The sequence below is a fragment of the Acinonyx jubatus genome, chromosome D4 (assembly GCF_027475565.1).
Source record: "Acinonyx jubatus isolate Ajub_Pintada_27869175 chromosome D4, VMU_Ajub_asm_v1.0, whole genome shotgun sequence".
Taxonomy (NCBI): domain Eukaryota; kingdom Metazoa; phylum Chordata; class Mammalia; order Carnivora; family Felidae; genus Acinonyx; species Acinonyx jubatus.
In genome coordinates, this window is record NC_069391.1 from 33,148,541 (window position 1) to 33,168,589 (window position 20,049).

The window sequence follows — 20,049 nt, forward strand, 5'->3', positions numbered from 1 at the left end:
TTTCTTATTCTCGACCCCTTTTCCCTCTCTGTGTTTCAGTCTGAATATTTATTACTGTTTACTACTACGAACCTTTCTTCCAGTTCACTAACCTACTTTCTGCTCTGATAATGTACTGCTTCAGCCATCTATTGAGTTCTTAATTTCAGTTGTCATATCTTTCATTTTTAGACTTTTTGTTTTATTCTTTTTTCCTTTCATAGCTTCCAGTTCTCTGATAATGTTCTGTATCTTTTAATCTATTTTCCTGAACATATAAATGTTACTATTTTAAAGTCATGTCTAATAACATCAAGATTTGGATCACCTGTGGGTCTGTTTCTATTGTCTATTTTTCTTATTTCCTTTATTCTTTTCTTCTTTATTCCCTTCCTCTCTTTTTGCCTCCTTTCCTCCCATCTGTTCATCCTTCCTTCCTTCCTTCCTTCCTTCCTTCCTTCCTTCCTTCCTTCCTCCCTCCCTCCCTCCCTCCCTCCCTCCCTCCCTTCCTTCCTTCCTTCCTTTTCTTTTTCCATTATTTGGTCCTATTTCCTGGTGTATCTTTTAGATTTAATTAATTTAATTGGAGATGAAAAAAATATAGCAGCTACAGAATGTGTTATCTTTCTTCAGAGATTTATTTCTCTTTAAGAAGGCTGTTAGACTAGGGGAAGATCACCTTAATCCAATCAATCAATAATTGAGTGGATTCCAGGCTTGGTTTTGGTTTTTATAAGGCCTTGTCTATTTTGGTTTGCCCTCATTCATGGTATTTGTTCTTTAGTGTTCTTAGCTGAAATCCTAGGGTGTTTACTGACCCTGGGCTTCAACTTTTGTCTTCCTGATCCTGTGAGACTCCAAATACTTCTGCTTAATTTCTAAACCCCTCAGTAGCCACTTCTTGGTTTCTCAGCCTCTTGCTTTATGCAGCTTAGTTACCATGAAATATTTCAAGTGCAAATGCTAGTCTGAAAACTGGGCTCACTTTTCTGTACTTCCTTTCCTCCAAGACCTTGGGCCTACAAGCCTTGCAATCCTGATAACCCGGAACTACTGTTTTTTGTCTTCCTCTCCCTGTGGGACTGCTGAAAACTCTGACCCAGAGCGTGGTTTCCCTGCAGCTAGCCTTCCTACTTACAAATCAGCAAGGAAGTAGCCAAGAAAGCCAGACACTGCTCAAAGCATTCTCTTCTCTCCAGCATCTTGCCCCTCAAGTCCTAGATGTCCTGGTTGCTTTGTTATGCCTTTGAACAGCTATTTTTATATTTTATTCTACTTCTCTGAATGTTTCTTCATGGGAGCTCTGGTCTGATATAAGCCATTTCATCACAGTCAGGGTGGAAATCCGAACGGAGACTATTTTGCCTAAAAGGTAGAGGACAGCACCCTGGGGACAGGATAGCATGCCACTGTCTTCAGCCCTTTGAGAGGCTGTTGTGCATAAGAGGGAACAGCTTCGCAAAGAGACGTTGCTTGTGGAATACAGGTTATGGGCATGCTGCAGATGCTGCATTAGTTTCATAGAGGGCAAGCATGCCTTAAGTGGAAGGCTCTTCCTGGAGAGACAGCTTCTCAGTGCCAGAAGAGTCTAAAAGATGGAGCTCAGCAAACATCTGGAAGTTGCTATTGAGAAGATCCAGTAATCAGATTGTAGGAGGGGCTTAATCAGTGGTAACCGATTTGTGTATTCTTGAGATCTTGCAAGGTTTTTAGAAATACAGATTCTTAAATTATCTCATAGACATACTGAATCAAAATGTAGGGCCCTGGCATCTGCATTTAACAAGGTCCCCAGATGATCTACAAACTGGAATGCAGGAGCAAGGAGACTAAATACCCCCCAGTGGACCTTCCAAATGAGACTTTGTGATCCCCAAATCCCAGATGCTAGGGAGAAACTCTGCCAGCTTTGTCACTCTGGGGGTGGTGGCTCGAGATGTGGAAAGGGATGGCTTCTTCACCTTCTCCTGTCTTCTGTCCACGAGGCTCCCCTCTCCCAGAAAGCAGGACTCTGCTTGGTTCTGTTGGAATGACAGGCCCATAAGGTTTAGTCACATTGTGGGTTAGCAAGCTTGTGTGGGCTAGCCTGGGAGCCTAACCACTATTTATAACATGGTTTCTGTGGGGAAATATGTTCCAAGTTCCAACAACTGCCTTTCAAAAATATGCTGGAGCACAACCTGTCAGTAATTGGGACTATCTATATAAAGTTATTTTCTCAGAAACTTTTAGCATCTCATGATAAACCTGACCTCAGAGAATGAGTAATTAATCAGCCTTCAGTGTCAGCTCTACAATGGGAGAAATTCTGCCCTGAATAATCGGAGGCCTGCTTGAAGAACAACTACTAGTCTTTTCTCAGACAATTGTGAGAGTGTTTCTTCCTGCTGTCATTGTTTTGCCCAAGGGAGTTTGGTGCTGGCTTCACCTGGAAAGTGATGAATGGCCTGGGACATAATGTGGTGGCAACGGCTTCAACTCTGTGCTTGCAAAGACAGTAAGAATGAGGTCACCTTTCCAGGCTTGGCTACACCTGTTCCATTCCAAGGACTCTTCCCACAGAAATGAGGTCAACAGCCATATTTCCAGTGTTCTCCCCCCACGTCCTACCCCTCACCCCCTGGATGAAGAACAGTGCTATGCAAGAGAAAAGATGTGGATTTACAAGTACGCATGTAATAAGTATACATAGGGGCCCCAAAGTTTAAATAAATGATGTGATTTTGGTCCTCCTCCTGTCCCCACAAAGAAATAACCCCGATAAAGTATGTCAAAGAGGTGAAAAAACTATACTCATTTATTCCCTGGTGAGACCACACTGAGAATGTTTGCCTCAGATCTGGACCCCTGACTTTAAAAGGGTTAGAAACCTGGAAGAATGACCCAGTGGCATGTTCTGGGTAGGGAAGAGGTCTGGAAATATCATCTGAATATAATCATTAGATTGAATGAAGGGGACTCAAATACAGACACCACCAGCCCTCGATGCTTTTGTGTGCATTGGAGAAAGCTCATAGGAGCAAAGTCCAAGACAGAAGTCAAGGGGCCTCATTCCTTTGATGCTTAAAGCATTTAGAGAAGTACAAATTCAAGTAATTTGTAATACTTTTAACATAGCCGATAGCTAAGTCAAGAACCAGAAACAGACCCAAATCATATTGAAAAATCAAAGAAAATATAGCTGAATAGTAAAAAGTGGAAAAATAGCAAGGATGCATTAAAACAAAACATTAAAAGCTGTGACTGTCACCATAGCAATATGGCATAAACAAGTGCACCTAAGAAATAAAAAATTGCCTATCAGTATTTGAAAGGAGCTCACTCTAATTATTAATCAGAGAAACCCAAATTAAAATTAAAAGGAGACATACTTTTTTTTCTGAACCTAACAAACTGATGATGATTTTTAAAATCGAAATACCTATTGTTGTCAAGGATGCAGAGAAGTGGGTACTTTCATACACAGTGGGATTTTAATTTCTCGTATTTGGAGAGAATAATTTGGCCCAAATATGGGTGAATCATGTTTAGGTATGTTATATACTTTGCCTCAGCAATTATGCCTCTGGGGATTTATTCTGAAACAATAACTACCAGTATGTGTTCAGAAAATTTAGATACAAGGATGCTTTCTGCAGTCCTATAATTGGGACAAATTCAAAATAGCGTAAATGCCCAATAATTGGAAATTGGTTAAGGAAGTAAGGTAGTGTCAGAATGGCTAGAATTAACAACTCAGGAAACAATAGATGTTGGCAAGGATGCGGAGAAAGGGGAACCCTTTTGCCCTGCTGGTGGGAATACAGACTGGTGCAGCCACTCTGGAAAATAGTATGAAAGTTGCTCAAAAAGTTAAAAACAGAACTACCCTATAACCTAGCAATTGCACTACTAGGTATTTATCCAAAGGATACAAAAATGCTGATTCGAAGGGGCACATGCTCCCCAATGTTTATAGCAGCACTATCGACAAAAGGCAAATTATGGAAAGAAGCCCAGATGTCCATCGACTGACAAATGGATAAAGAAGATGTGGTATATACATACAATGGAATACTACTCAGCGATCAAAAAGAATGAAATCTTGCCATTTGCAACAAAGTGAATGGAACTAGAGTGTATTATGCTAAGTGAAATAAGTCAGTCAGAGAAAGACAAATAATGTGATTTCACGCATATGTGGAATTTAAGAAACAAAACAGATGAACATAAGGGAAAGGAAGCAAAAATAAGATGAAAACAGAGGGAGACAAACCATAAGCGATGCTGGAATACAGAGAATAAACTGAGGGATGATGGAGGGAGGTGGGGGAGGGGAATGGGCTAGATGGGTGATGGGTATTAAATGGGAGCACTTGTTGGAATGAGCCCTGGGTGTTATATGTAAGTGATGGATCATTAAATTCTCCTCCTGAAAGCATTATTACACTCTATGTTAACTAACTTGTATTTAAATTTTAAAAAAGGAAGTAAGGTAGCACGTGCACATTCTGGAGAACTGTTGACCCCTGTCAGCACAGATGTGGGCAGATCCTTGGCTCTTTAGGGCATCCTGGGTTAGCAGCTGCGCCAGGCACACTGGGAGGCCAGGTTGGGCAAGACTCCTTTACTATTAGTAACAGTGGGTGGCATTTGTGGGGCACCTTCCATGTCCTGGACACTGGGCTGGCTTTGTGTGCTTCATGTCACTGAACCCTCATGGCCAACCAGCAAGAGAGGACACAGAGACCTGGAGGAGACAGGACCACACCACAGGTCACAGTTAGCAAACCACAGAGCCAGGGCTGGAGGATAGGCCTGCCTACTTCCAAATCCTCTGTCATTACCACTGTGCCAGGCTTTTACCTATGTTGCCAAGAGGAAACTTCTAGATCATCTGATCCAACCTCTTCATTTCTCAGATGGACACATTGAGGCTTGGAAAAGATCTCTGTAGGTATTGCTTTGGGTTCTGGGGATACCTCAGTGATCAAGACAGATAACATCCTGACCCCATGGAGCTTAATTCTAGTTGTGGGGGCAGGAGGAGGAGGAGGAGGGAGAGCGGGAACAACAGATAACATGCAAATAAACACAGAAGTAGGAATGTTGCAGGACGTGAAAAGTGCAGTAAAGAAGAAAAACCAGTGGCTAGAGAATGCCTGGGGTGAGGAAGCTTTAAGAAGGGTGGGTCAGGGAAGCCATCCCTGAGAAGTGAGGAGCATTGACGTTTGAATGCAGAGAATATCATGCAAAGAGCTAGGGAGACTTTCTAGCAGAGGAAACAGCTACTGCAAAAGCCTGAGGTGCGAACAGACTTGATGTGATCTGAGGACCCAGGAGGTCTAGGAGAGTGTGCACCTCGTAACAGCCCCGCATGCTCCCCCAGCAGGAGTGAAATGCCGAAGCCAGCCCCACGGAGTGCATGAGGGTGGAGGGTGTGAGGGGCAGTGAGGAGGGGCTCAGGGCCCTAAGCTGGACAGCGACGGTGCTGCCTTCTTGAAGAACCCTTGGATTTGAGGAGTTTCTGCCCTGTGTTTTGAGTGGTGAACAAATGTGATGGCTGGACATGATGCATTTCCAAGGAGAACTGTAAACAGGGATAAGACCTACATCATCCAATGGAAGCGAAAAAGAAGGAGGGGGAGTCATTGCCGGGACACCAGCATTCCCGTTTGGTCAGGCAGAATTCCTTGCCCACGGGGTCCCTGATCGGAGACACTTGGCTGTCCCCAGGCAAATGTGTGCGGCCCTGTTCTGCTAACGCGTTGAGCCAAGGGCAAGAGACTCACTCGGGCTCCAGCCATGAGATGTAGCCCTCAGTCACCACCCTCATTCGGCACTGGACCTGGCCCCAAACAACTTGCAGTAGTTTTCAAAAAGCAATAATGTCCTCAAAAGTTAAAAATGAAAGAAGTAGTAGAGATGGAATGGGATCATTCCAGCTACGCACCCACCCCCTCACACACACACACACACACACACACACACACACACACACAAGCTGTGTGACCTTGGGCAAGCCTCTGGACCTCTCTGTGCCTCAGGCCACAGGTGGAGGGAGCATGTGTGACCATCTCCAAGAGCCCTTCCCAGTATAAACTGACAACGAGTCAGTGGTTTCTGTGTGTGGTTTGTCCCCAAAGAGGGTTTCTCCAAAGGCTAAGCCATTGGCTCCGCTGACCTTTCTGGCAGAGGAGTTCAGAAGTGACTTGAGAAGCCCATGGAAAGGCTGAGGGTGACGTGTTCCCCTGGGGTGGCATCCGTTTGGATGTGTGAGCCTCAGGAACTGAAGTAAAAAGGTTCTCATTACTTTGCGGCCACAATCGGAATGTTAATATCGCCAATGAAATTCTTTTATGAAATTCAGTTCAGTTTAAAAAATTTTTTTAATTTTTAAAAAATGCTGAATTATTCACAGGCCTTGCTGTATTGCAGAAGAGGAAAGAGCAGCATAATATAGGGTCAGAGCAGCCCTTACATCAGAACACCTGGGACCAGCTCAGGGTGGGGACTCACTTGGGTACCATGGGGCTCAGAATCCACAAGGCCGCTGAGGCACGCCTTCCCCGCCGCAGACCTACACCCCCTTCCTCTGACACCACCTCCTCTGCTCTGAATTCCCTGCCCAAACAGCTGGAGCCCCTTCCAGGGCCAGGAAGCCTCTGGCCCAGGTCAGCCCTCTTGAGGTTGGGTTGCATCTCCAGGGTGGTCAGGAGGCTCTGATGCCTGAAGGGGAGAAGGTATGGACCAAGCTGGGCTTGGCTATAGGGATGGGCCCCAGAGCAAAGCCAGCTCCCCCTCTGCCTGCCTCAGTATCCAGCCTAAAGGTCTGAGGAGCCCCAGAATTCTGAATTCAAACTTGGCCTTCCATATCATTAGGAAGGTATATTTATTATGGGGAGATAGAAACTATTTTATTGGACAGTTTATTTGCTTGTCTGTAACTTAAATATTTAGACATATGGAATGTGGTCCTGCACCGGTACTAATGCTCGGCCCTCCAAACATCACAGGGAGGTCTGGTGTGGGTGTGCTGTTCCTTCACCCTAGCCTTGCTAGACAGCCAGAGTTCAAGTCTCAGCCTTGCCACTCACTAGCCGTGTGGTCCCGGACAAGTCCACTTCCCATAACTCATATGCTGTATGAGGTCATTGTGGGGATTTCATGAGATAATGCACATAAAGAGCCTGGCACCGCGCCTGGCTCACAGTGAGCATTGGAGAGGGTCGGTTCTCGACACCACGTGTCTAATGTCCCTGCCGGCTGTAACCTGGCATCCCCCCTGCCCCCCTGTTTTTTACAGACTCCACAGCAGTATGAGAGAGAGTACAACAACAAGCGGTCAGGCGTGGGGCCCAGCAAGTTCCACGGGTACGCCTACGACGGCATCTGGGTCATCGCCAAGACACTGCAGAGGGCCATGGAGACGCTGCATGCCAGCAGCCGACACCAGCGGATCCAGGATTTCAACTACACAGACCACACACTGGGCAGGATCATCCTCAACGCCATGAATGAGACCAACTTCTTCGGGGTCACGGTCAGTCCCACACTCCAGACTCTGCTTTCCTTGGTGCCGCTTGGAGATGTACAAGGCGAGCGGGGCTGCTGCGTCGCATGCCCTTGGATAGGAGGTCCATTTTCTCTGATCACATAAACAACTTCTTGTGGGTCGTAGGATTGCAGGGCTGCTAAAATGAGGGACAGGTTTGGTGACGCTCTCTGACATGCTGGGAAAATGCTTCTCTGTATTTCGTGGATTACAAAGGGCATAGTGAGTTGACTGCAAGCCAAGCAGTTGCAATTCACCAGGTGGGGGCTGGGGACCGCAAGAGCTCCAGACCCAAAGTCAGGTTCAAATCCTGGGTCTTTCAAGTTACCTGCTCCAAACCATAGAGCTTTCATTTCCAAAATAGAAATAATACTTACCTCATGAGGTAGGTAAAAAGATGAACCATTACAAAGTAAAATCTGCTAGTATTTGTTAAGCAGGCTACTTGCTCTGAGCCTCAAGTTTCTCATCTGGAAGATGGGGATAATAATTTATGTCTTGCATAGAAGTTGTGAAAATAAGCAATGATAATAATTGCTAACATTTCTTTAATGCTTATTATGTACTACTTTGCTAAGCACTTCGTGTAGGTTAGATGCAATAATAAATGTATGCCTAATGCTAGGCACATGGTAGGCTCTCAGTAAATGCTAGAATTGTTAGTGTTAATAATGAGCCCGTTGCATCTATATTCCATCCAGAGGAGGTAGATGCTGTTGTTATCCCGATTAAAGGTGAGGAGGCTGGAGCTCAGAGCACTTAAGCTCTACAGCTAATCAGAGGTAGAGCTGGGATTTGAACCTAGGTCTAGCTCTTAACTGCTGCATTACGCTACCTTCTGGTAATGGCCCTAAGTGGCACTTAGTTAATGCCTCATGATGGTGTATTTGTCACTGACTCTGCTCTCAGAAAAGAAGGAAAATTTGCCTAAAGAATAGATTGAAATGGCTAAAATCCTATCTTGTGTTCTAATTTAAAGAGCCATTTAGAGAATCTGTCTCTATCTTGGGATAGAAGAGCGGACAAGATGAGCTGATTGGTATATTTCTTAAATGTTCATATTCCTTTGTGTGTGTTCTCGGGCTTGCTGCCTGTTGGTCTGGTAGGCAGGGCCTGTGCAGGTGCTGAGGGTGTAGACGATGGTGTGAATGCTGAGGTAAATAAGATGGGCTCTCTGTCCTGGAGCCCGCGGTCCAAATGCAGGGGTGAGAGCTGGACACAGATGATAATATGAATTAAAAGGGCTCAGCATCACGGGACAAACTATATGAGCCCAGAGGGGTTCCTGTGACCGTCGATGAAAACTTCAGGGAACATTTTGGAGGAGGTAGCTTCGGTGCCACGCCTTAGACATGCAGAGAGAGGGGGCTGGCAGTCTGGCCAGATGGAGCGTGTGAGCGAGGGAGATATGTGTGAGTGTGTGCAGGGACAATCACTTTGTTGGGATAATTGGAAAGGAGGAGGACGAGGCTGGGAAGGTAAGTTGGGGCACGTCTGAAGGAACAAGCTAAGGACGCTGGCCTTTATCTTATACTCCAGTGATTGTCAAAGTGCATCTTGGCCAGCAGCACTCGTGTCCCCTAGGAGCTGGTTGGAAATGCACCTTCTTGAGCCCAACCCTGGACCCGCTGAACCAGAGTCTCGGGTAGGGGCCCGGCCGCTGCGGTTTAACAGACCCTGCAGTGACGCTAACGGCGCTGGAGTTTGAGCGCCGCTGCTCTGGGCGGTGGGCAGCTGATGAGACTTGCTGAAAAGGAGGATTCCGGAGTAGAGCCACCCTTGACCTGACAGCCCTTGGCCTCTGCTCCCACAGTTCAGCGTAAGGGCTCTGAATAACTATGGGCAGTGCCTGTGTTTATAGTGCATCCTGGATTCAGACGTTAAGCTTGAACAGCTTTCAAAGATTTGGTTTCAAAAAAAAATGTTTTTATCCTCAGAACCTCTTGTACAATCAGTCTTACGTGGTGCTGGTATGTAATACAGATTGGAGAGAAGTACCTCAGTTGAAAGGAGAAGGAGTCCAGGGCCCTGCCTGTTCAGCCTCCCTTCTCCAAGCCCCTGAGCCATCCCCACCCCCACAGAATGGCCCCACCCCAGAGGTCCTCCCTCTGCTGGTGGAAACGCAGACTGAGCCTTAGAGAGGGTGGGACTCACCTGTTCCCACCACGGTGGCAGAGCTGTCACAAAATGTGGGCCCACTGCTTCAGATCATCCTGCCACCATTTGTTTCTTATGTAATAGAGGGAATCCATAGTCTCTCTAGCCGAACCGGCTGGATAGAGAGCTACAGGATCTAGGAAGCATTCTGCGTCCCTCCTCATCCTGGAACTTGGCGTTTTGACCAGATGCGTGATGTATCTCAGTGGGAAATCATTTATAACTATTTCCAAGTGCTCCCTTTCATCAGAGCCAAACAGTACATAATCCCTGCTTAATGAGCAATTCGGTAAGACTACCTGAACACTTGAAACGGTTTGAAAATGAGGTTCTTTTTAATGAGAAATTCCTCGACACATATTTATGCCTGCTCTGGTTTGTGACTCATAACTCAGTGGATATCAGGACTGAAAGCATTCTTATTTTATCTTTTTTTTTCTCTTAATTTTAGAGAGGGCAGGGGCAAAGAGAGAAAGAGAGAATCCCAAGCAGGCTCCACACATAGCGTGGAGCCTGATGCAGGGCTCAATCTCACAAACCGTGAGATCATGACCTGAGCTGAAATTGAGAGTTGGGTGCTCAACCGACTGAGCCACTCAGGTGCCCCTTGGACAGACAGCGCTCTTTAAAATCCTTGAATTCAACCCCCTCATGTTGTAGATGAGTATTTGAATTCCAGAGAGGGAGCTTTCAAAGTCACATGGAGGGATAGCTTGGCAGAGCCAGGATGGTTGCTCAGATGGCGTTGTCCCAGCCACACCTGGTGGCACCTCCCTTGTCATCATGCACGTCCCCCTTTACTGGAGAAAGGGATTGAGTCGTGAAACGGTTCTGCCCTTTTTTTTCCCCCCTTCCTCCCAATCCCTTTTGTCACATATTAGTATGTGCTTCTCACTGGGCTGTAGACAGGTTTCATTAAAATTGCCTTCTGATCAGAGAAGAAAGGACACCTTCTGACAAAAGAAAAAGTGTCTCTGCGGTCCGAGGAGACCACAGAAGGCCAAGTTCAGCCATAAACAAAGAGTTAGAAAGGAAAGGAATGGGAGGTGGAAATAAATTGAAGCATTTTCTATTTGCTCAAGAGTTTTCATTATAGAGCACACATGGTGTCCATTTTTCCACTCTCAGGCAAGCACTTTATTCTGGGTCACCCTCATTCAGCATGTTTACTGTACGGAAAATCGTTTAAACACATTAAATTAATTATATCCGTGACTCAATTTCAATTGATGCAGTGTGCACACTCTCGTCTGGGAGCCAGGCCTGTGGTTCCTCGTTGGTGTGTTAAAGCACAGACTTCTTCCATGAATCCTAGATCAGGACTCTGGCTTTAGCTTGGGGTCCAGCTTTGTTTCGTCTTCTCAGGAGCTCTCCTCCCCACCACCCTTCTTGGGGAACCCTGGAAAATGGGATTCCGTGTCCCCACCTGCACACCGATAGCCTGGTGGAGGTCCTGCCTGCCTCTGATTCCGAGGGCACTGATCTGATTTTTGGCCCTATTATTGCCTCTTACCTTTCTATGGCCTGCAGATCTCAGAATGCTTCCCCACATGGAAACCCCTCTTCTGCCTGAACAGAAACTCAGGCTAGAATTGGCCGTTCAAGGTATCAAAAGCCCAGAGCATTCTGAGAATCCCAGCTCAGCAGGTTTGGTCTAGGGCAACATTCCTAAACTTCTGTATGTATGACAGTCCCCCATGGAGCTTTGTTAAAAATTCAGATTTCCCAGCCCCACCCACAACTTCTGATCCAATGGCTTTGTGGTAGGGCCAAGGAGTTCACATTATTAACAAGAAGTCCCAGTGATTGTCAAATAGTAATGCTGAGAATTGCTTAGGGTATTTTAAATCTGTCAGAGATGTATTTGTTCCTACATTTACTTACTCCTTTAGTAGCCCCTGGGCTGGGAGCTGGAAGCATAGAAAGGAATAATGTGTGGTCTGTCCCTCAAAAACTCCCTGCCCAGTAGGGGATATAGACAAGTAGATGAATAAATTGCTGGTCACTATCCAAGCTCTGCCCAAGGCCCTTGGAGGGAGGATTCCATTCTGCTTACGGCAGTAAAGACCAGGAAGCTGTCCTTGGTCTTCCTGCAGTTCAGTAAGTGAAATTCCACGTGTGGATAATTGCAAGGCACCCATGCCATGCGCTCTCACCCTGTGCCATGCGTTGGGAAGTGAGGATACAATGCCAGGCTCCTCTGTGCCCAGCTCTGATGGTGATATGTTGTGACTTAACAACTCCTCTAATTAGGTTTTTCTACCAAAGACGCACTAAATTCATTAACCAGCTCATATCCGTAACCCTTCAAAACATGCTTGGGGGAGGGCCTGGGTGGCTCAGTCAGTTAAGCATCCGACTTCAGCTTAGGTCATGATCTCATGGTTTGTGGGTTCAACCCTGAATCGGGCTCTGCATTGGCAATGTGGAGTGGAGCCTGTTTGGAATTCTGTCTCTCTCCCTCTCTCTCTCTCTTCCCTTCCCCACTTGCACTTTCTCTCTCTCAAAATAAAGAAATAAACTTTAAAAAAGAAAAAACCATGCTTGGTAACATGTGCTAAGTATTCAGGTAATAACCAAAGCCTTAATTTGCTTTGGGTGATCACTTTTTAATTCTTTACAGTTTCCAGTCTTTTAAAACAAGGATGACATACCAGATCTCAAATGGACAAATCCTTTGGGCACATCACAGTAAGATATGATGGCTCTAATGAGCAGTAGACCCCCTGTAGTAAATGTTTTTCTGATTTGTCTCTTAAAATGACACTGTATTTACTTTGTAGTGCCTAGGATGGAGGCTAAATTAATGTAACCTCATTATACCCTACTATGAAAATATAGTACATGTACAACTTTTCCTGGAAAGTTACTGAGGGTATACACCCCAGGTTTGCATGGGGACTATGAGGCTTCCAAGAGCATTTGGACATAGAGAAATTGAAAGAAGCTCCTGGGGGGAATGTCTTTGATTTTGAGAAGAGGGCCCATTCTTTCTAAACAATTTCCTGTGATTGCCTCCTCACTCCCCGTGGAAGGCCGTAATGTAGAAACGATCCAAAGTTCCTCCAATAATGGCCCCATTCTTCATCCTCTGCTCAGCCTCTCTCAACCAGCTGCAGGTCTGGGCATAACATCTGTTGGGAAGAGATGGGCAGCCTCAGGTTCGGGCATGTCACCTCTAATGGCTATTATCTCTAATTGATCTCACCAAGGAGGTGCTGAAGAGCAGCAGATGGCGATTTGCAGAGTTTATTGATAGATTTGCTTTTGTTGCTGGTGAACAGGAATCCAGCCTTTGCTGGTGTGTCCCTTAAACTTCAAGTCTTTATGCAAGACTTGTGAAATAAAATTATCTCCACTAAGACTCAAATACTGCCCCTGTGCTCCCCCTGCCAACATTCTACCTGAGAAGAGGGCATTATAGAGTACACTCGGATTGGTTGGAATTCAGCAACTGCAGGTACTTGGAACAGGTAGTTAGGGGAAATCAGTGAGATCCTCGTCCTGGGGGAGTGTGGGCTCTTTCTGTCACACACACTGCTGCCTCGCCCTACTGTGGTGCTGAAGTTGTGCAGTCGATTTTTCACCGGGATAGGAAACTTCATACCACACACACACACACACACACACACACACACACACACACACACACAAATTAAATATCATCATGCTAGAATTGGCCCATCTCTCCTGCCGTCTGATCTTTTGGACTCCTGGTTTTACTCTCTAAGACAAGTTAACCTAGAGGCTTTGCACCAGCCACCCATTTGTGATTTAAATGTGGTATCATCATTTAAGGTTGTTGAATTTGAATGAGTTAAGAAACAGAGCACTAGGAAGCCCATCCAGAAGTAGAGAAAACTCTACCAATCCAGGATTTGCCCTCTTCTGGGACTGGCCATTCCACCAGTCATGACTCCATCCCCTGGACTATCATGATTCTGCCTGTTTCTCGATTTTGTACTCGAGGCTATCAGTAGGAGCTTGTCAGAAGCTCTGCAGCAGTCCAACTGTGATGTGTCTGCTGCGCGTCCTAAAAAATGGGGCTTGTCCCAGTGACCTCAGCATGCTAGCTCCCAAGGCCACTCAGGCTTTCCTATTTAAGGCCTCCCTTTCATGAGCCTTTCTTGGTTGTTTCCAGGAGCAACAGCCAACCCTCCCAGAACTTCCTCTGCACCCCACCTGTCTCCACCCCATCCCAGAGTCTGGGAGTTCTGGGAGAATTACACTATACATAAACTTAACAGGCCCACCCCTTAAACTCAGATAAAATGAATCATTGCCTGGGGCATGGCAGTGATGAACTACAACAGGAAATGCAAATTTGTAAAGTCAGACAAAAGATCACAGTCCATGACTCAGAACTGTGTGACCTCAGGGAAATTAGTTACCTCTTTATACCTCAGTTTCCTCATCTGTGGAGGGAAATAGAACCTACTTCATAGAGTTGATATGATAAGTAATGATGGCGTTTAGCTCCCCCAAACTGCATCATCATTATTACTGCTATTATTACTATTGATATCATGATGGTGACTTTTCAAAGAACAAAGTTTATGTGGCTCTATTCAAGCAATATTCAGAATCAAGTCCAGCAAAACAATCATTCTGTACCTACTAAGTACCAGTCTGTTTCACCTATACTATCTCACTTAATTACCTCAATAATAAACAAACCAATTAACTTGTATTAAGATTGTAGTGGTTTAATATCAAAGCAGAGTAGAGTAAACTCTGTAAGCAAGAACACTTTCAAGCTTTCTACCTGCTGCCATTCACTCGGGGGATTTGACACCTTAAAGGCAGAAAGCTTTTGCTCACAGACCCCTCTGCCTTTCTGTTCCTCCCTTTAGTCTGGCTCAAACTCCCATGACCCCAGGAACTACCACTTAGCATTACACACGAAAACTACAGCAAATGCTGTTGGTGTTCCAGCCAGATCTCCTGGGATCTCTTTTAGGGCTGTGGCCAGGTCTGCCCAGCCCCCAGCTGTGCAGATGTCCCTGCTGATGGTTCACACCTCAGGCGATTGGAGCCTCCCAGCCTGTAAGGTGACTTACACCCTAGCCCAGCGGCCTGCAGCCACGACTGGCCAGTGTGGTGGAGCCACACTCGTGCCATTCACACTCCACAATTCCCTGCAGGATTAGGCTGAGGCTGGCCCTCACCTGAAACCACCCAGCTTGGCCTATTCTGCCTCTGGTCTCCCTCACAAGTTCCTCCTGAGCACATGTCTTTAAAAACCCACTTGCACACGATTCCCTGTCCCGGGCTCTGCTTCTGGAGCAGATGAAGACACCCATGTATCCTTATGGGAAATTGAAGCATTTTCAACATGGAATTTTTACTGTAACCTAATTGTCATCTCAGCATTAAGTTTAGCAGCCACCCTCCCCCGTCGCCTCCCTCACACCCGGTAGAGGATTCTGGACTCTTCTCCCTTATTTTTTGGCTCCTGCCCCTGCCTGTTGCAGTCAGCCTCTGGAAGAGCCGTACTTGCCTCCTGGGAGGAATTAGCAGCTCCCATATTTGCAGGGAGCACAGCTTTTCATGCCGCGGGTGCCACACTCTGCACCTAACACTTTACACCTGTAGATGCTCTTAACCACTGCTAAACTTGAGTTCACTTTGTTGGGTGGAATCCACACATGATTGAGAAATTGAGTCACACTCTCCCACTCTGCTGCCTTCCGGGCTTCTGCAAACTAAAAAGGCTTTTTCGGCCCAATAAATAATCAGAACTGACAGGCGAAGTATTAACAGAATCTATCGTTGTTGTATCTGCTAATAGGGATCCCCAAATTCTTGCCGTGATGGCTGGCATCACCGTTGCACACACGTCGGGGAAATCTCCCCGGCATGTATTGTTGGGCTGGGCTGGGGGCCCCTACTGCGTCCTTCCTGAGGCAGGAGAGAAACCCACCCTCTACCCCCCCTCCCCAGTCTCTCCCATCGGCATCTCTCCGGAGCTCAAGTCCTAGGGCCTGAGGCGGGAGGGCAGGTCGCTGATGGTCAGGAGCATGGCTCAGTAATAAATAACTACAATAATAATAATAATAACCAGTGTGTGACTGCCCTGTGCACAGAGTACATTCATAGTCTCTATCTCCTTCGCTTCTCCGTGCAATTACATTTATTAACATAATGCTAATAATAGCTATTAATTAATGAGCTCCTACTGCTTTGCAGGCAGCATCCTAAGTACCGTACCCATGTTATTGAATGTGATGCTCAGAAGAGCCACCAGGTGGGGGATGGGTAACTGCAAGTGTCCCAAAGCCTCCTCCCAGTGAGCTGCATCCAGCTCTCTCACCTATGTCCCATCTCTGCCCACGTGTCACCTTGTCAGTGACGCCTCCTCGACACCCTATTTAAAATCGCAGCTCCCACCCCCTCATTCTGCCTCTCAACGGTAACCCCCACAGATCGTGCCACCTTTAAGACTTAGAGCTGGGTGCCTGGGACATAGTAGGTGCCTGATAAATAATTGTTTAATGAATGAGGGATTTAGATCATTAATGACCATGTCATAGATTTTTTTAAAAACAGGTTGAGCAAAGATAAATGCTGTACCCGGCGTCCTACAGGTAGCAAGTGACAAGAGTTTATTCAAAGCTGCCGAATACGGCTGGCTCAGAAGCCCATGTTCTTCACCATTTAGGTGTTCCGTTAATTCAGCCAGCATTCCCAGCACCTCCTATAAGCCAGAGCTGGGCCGGGCAGGAGGAGTAATATGGAAGGTTTGTTCCCAAGGAATTCGCCGTCCTAACAACCTTGTGAGGTGTGTGGGAGGGGAGCAGGAACCACTCTCCCCAGGTTAACAGTGGAGGACGTCACGGGCTCCCCTCCTGCACTGGGTTATTCATGTGTCCATCTGCCCCTTCCCAGTGGACGGGGAGCCTGTGAGCCCCTTGCCTGGGACTGGGGCCCAAAATTCTCTCTGTACTTCTGGTGCCTTGTATAGTACAGGCTCTTAGTCCTTAAAACGCATTTGTTGATTGAATGCATGAGGAAATTGTAGCTCAGCGCGGCAGAGAGGCTCTGCAGGGCTCCCACGGTGTTCACAGCGAGCCTAGCTCAGAACCACATCCTAGGTCCTCTGATTCTAAATGCAGGTGTCTCCAACTCTTGTGTTCCTAAGCACCGCTTGGCTGCCCTCCCCCTGTTTCTTTAAACACAATTACAAATGACTGCAGATAACGTACAGCACAGGAAAGAAACCTACTCCTTCTGCTGTCAGATAAATTTGAAAGATCAAAATAATGTGGTTTAGCAATTTGTTTCAATTGATGCCTAGCCTTCCAAAGCTTGCAGGTTTGACTTCCTCAAGTCAGGGAAAAAATAGCTATTTCCTTATGAAAAAGCAGTGTGGGGGAGTGTACCATCTTACGAGAGCTTCAACGGAAGCCCTGTGCACAGACGCTGTCCAGGTCTCTGTGAGAAACAGATAAAAGAAGGAGCCAGTGACAAGGTAATCACAGGGACAATTACTATAATGATAAATGTCATCATAATAGGAATGGCTGTAGTTTTGAACGCTCCCTATATGCTGGGTGCTATGCTAAGCTCTTAAATGCATTATCTCATTTGAATTGTGTCTCTCTAAAACTCCATATTTGTTTTTTTTTTTTAATTTTTTTTTCAACGTTTATTTATTTTTGGGACAGAGAGAGACAGAGCATGAACGGGGAAGGGGCAGAGAGAGAGGGAGACACAGAATCAGAAACAGGCTCCAGGCTCTGAGCCATCAGCCCAGAGCCTGACGCGGGGCTCAAACCCACGGACCGCGAGATCGTGACCTGGCTGAAGTCGGACGCTTAACCGACTGCGCCACCCAGGCGCCCCTAAAACTCCGTATTTGAACTCCTCACCCAGAGCACCTCAGAATGCGACCTTATTTGGAAATAGGGTCATTTAGATGTAATTAGTTAAGACGAGGTCCTACTGGAGTGGCATGATCCCATACAACTAGTGTCCTCATGAAAAGGGGAAAATGGGGGACCGACATGCACACAGGGAGACCACCACATGCAGAAGGAGGCAGACAGCGGGTGATGCTTCTACAGGCCGAGGACACCAATGATCACCAGCAAAATGCCAGCAGGTGGGAAAGAGAGGTTATGGAACTGACTCTCCCCCACAGCCCCCAGAAGGAACCAGCCCTGCCGCTACCTTGATGTTGGCCTTTTAGCCTCCAGAACCTCGAGTCGTTAAATTTTGATTGTTTAGGCTGCCCCGTCTGTGATATTTTGTTACGGCAGTCCTAGCAAACTAATGCAGCCCCACAGGATGGAGACTGTTGTTACCAGCGTTTGGCAGGTGAGAAAACTCAGAGGTTAAATGATTTACCCGGGGTGGGACACAGGACACGGGCCAACACTCACGGTTAACCATTATTCTACACCCATACAAGCTATCTTCCATTAGGGGGCAAAAGGGTCCCAGCCAGAGAAGGACAGAGATGAAAGGAAGCAGGGAGACCGGCATTTCTCACGACCCACTCCTCCAGGTGAGGAATGCGGGGCCCTAGTAAAATGCAAGGCTGAAGCCAGGACCCTGGCTCCTCATCTCTAGGGGGCAGCGCCCCTGCCACCCAGCTTCTACCCCTCCCCACCCCCCACGCCTCCAGGGAGAAAGTTCTGCGCCTCTTGGTTTGGCCAGCCAGTCCTGGAAGCAGCTCCCTACATTTAACTCACTTCTTTCCTGACTGGAGGAGTGGGGGTATTTACAACCCCGTGCTCCTTCTTCTCATTCACATATTTAAAAATAACATACACGTGTCCTTTTCAGATTACAAAAATAATATGTGATCCGAAAGAAAATGTAAATGGTACAGACAAGCACCAAAAAGAAAATCAGAGTCACCCGTAACTTCATTCAGACAGGCCCAGCTCAAGCACCACACTTCACCCTCAGCTGTGATCTTTTTTTTTCTTTAATTCTTTTACAACTATTTGCTTTGGTCCCTCACGTTATAAACTTTTTCTGCAGCAGCGGTTCTCTGTCATTTTAGCCCCATCTTTCTTTTTTTATGGTGATAAAGTATACGTAAATTTACCATTTTAACCATTTGTAAGTGCAGTGTTCTGTGATATGAACCATATTCACAGCATTGTGCAAACCGTCACCGCCTTCCGTCTCCAGAACTCCTCATCTTCCCGGACTGCAGCTCTGTACCTATCGAACATTAACTCCCCATTAGGTGCCATCATTTTAAAGCTATTATTTATTATGATAAAGCTGATTTTATTTGTTTATTACTTATGTTGAAAATTGTTTGTAAAGAACTGTATAAGTAGTTTGGTAACTAAGTTTAGAGAGAAATGTATATGGTATTGGCAAGCTGCTGCTAACCAAATAGCAATTAGCTGAGCAAAAGTTTCACACAGAAACTTGAAAATGTACAATTTTAGGGGCACCTGGGTGGCTCAATCAGTTAAGCATCCGACTTCGGCTCAGGTCATGATCCCACGGTTTGAGTGGGGTTCGAGCCCTAGTTGGGTTCTGTGCTGACCGCTCAGAGCCTGGAACCCACTTCAGATTCTGTGCCTCCCTCTCTCTCTGCCTCTCTCATTCTCTCTCAAAAATAAGTAAACATTAAAAGAAAAAGAATGTACGTCTTAGGGGCGCCTGGGTGGCTAGCCAGTTAGGCGTCCGACTCTTGGTTTTGGCTCAGATCATAATCTCATGGTTCATGAGATCGAGCCCCAAATCTGGCTGGACTCTGCACTGATAGCAAGGAGCCTGCTTGGTATTCTCTCTCTCTCTCTCTCTCTCTCTCTCTCTCTCTCTCAGTCTCTCTCTCTCTCTCAGTCTCTCTCTCTGCCCCTCCCTTACTCATGGGCATACACTCTCTCCCTTTCTCTCAAAATAAATAAATAGACCTTTAAAAAAAAGAATGTACATTTTAAAATGTTGAGAATATAGCAAGCAACATTTTTAAAGTAAACAATACAGTTGAATATTAGCGATCCCCACTGTTGAGAAAATACTCCGGTAAAGATAGACCCAGATCCTGTGCGAAAACCATACGTGAAGAGCCCTGTAACGTACCACATGCATTTCTCACCGCATGAGGCCAGAATACCCCCTCAGTGTGTGTCAAGGTATGTTAGCCTGTGCACTTGCTAAGGAGGAGGAAAGCCTTCTGCCATCAGGAGAGGGCAGCTGACATAAACTTCAGCTGACAAGACACACAGCTTTAAACACTGGTGGATGCCGGCTCCCCTTGTGTGTGCTCGTGAAGCAGAGGAGACTCACACACACTCGGATGTGACACCGAGTGAGGCTAGCCCTGTGTCAGGGGGCAGAGGCAGCTGGGAAGATCCATTTTCTCGTGGAATTGCAACACCCTCCCCACCCCTTTTCTTTCTCAATGG

At 46.4% G+C, this 20,049-nt stretch overlaps 1 protein-coding gene across 1 annotated transcript in view; it reads left to right on the forward strand.

Moving 5' to 3' along the window:
* GABBR2 (gamma-aminobutyric acid type B receptor subunit 2) overlaps window positions 1-20,049 on the forward strand; it is a 348,681-nt gene that overhangs the window by 202,166 nt on the left and 126,466 nt on the right. The window contains exon 7 of the mRNA XM_027039527.2: window positions 7,265-7,501. Coding sequence (XP_026895328.1) covers window positions 7,265-7,501 — 237 coding nt within the window. The remainder of the gene's footprint in view (window positions 1-7,264; window positions 7,502-20,049) is intronic.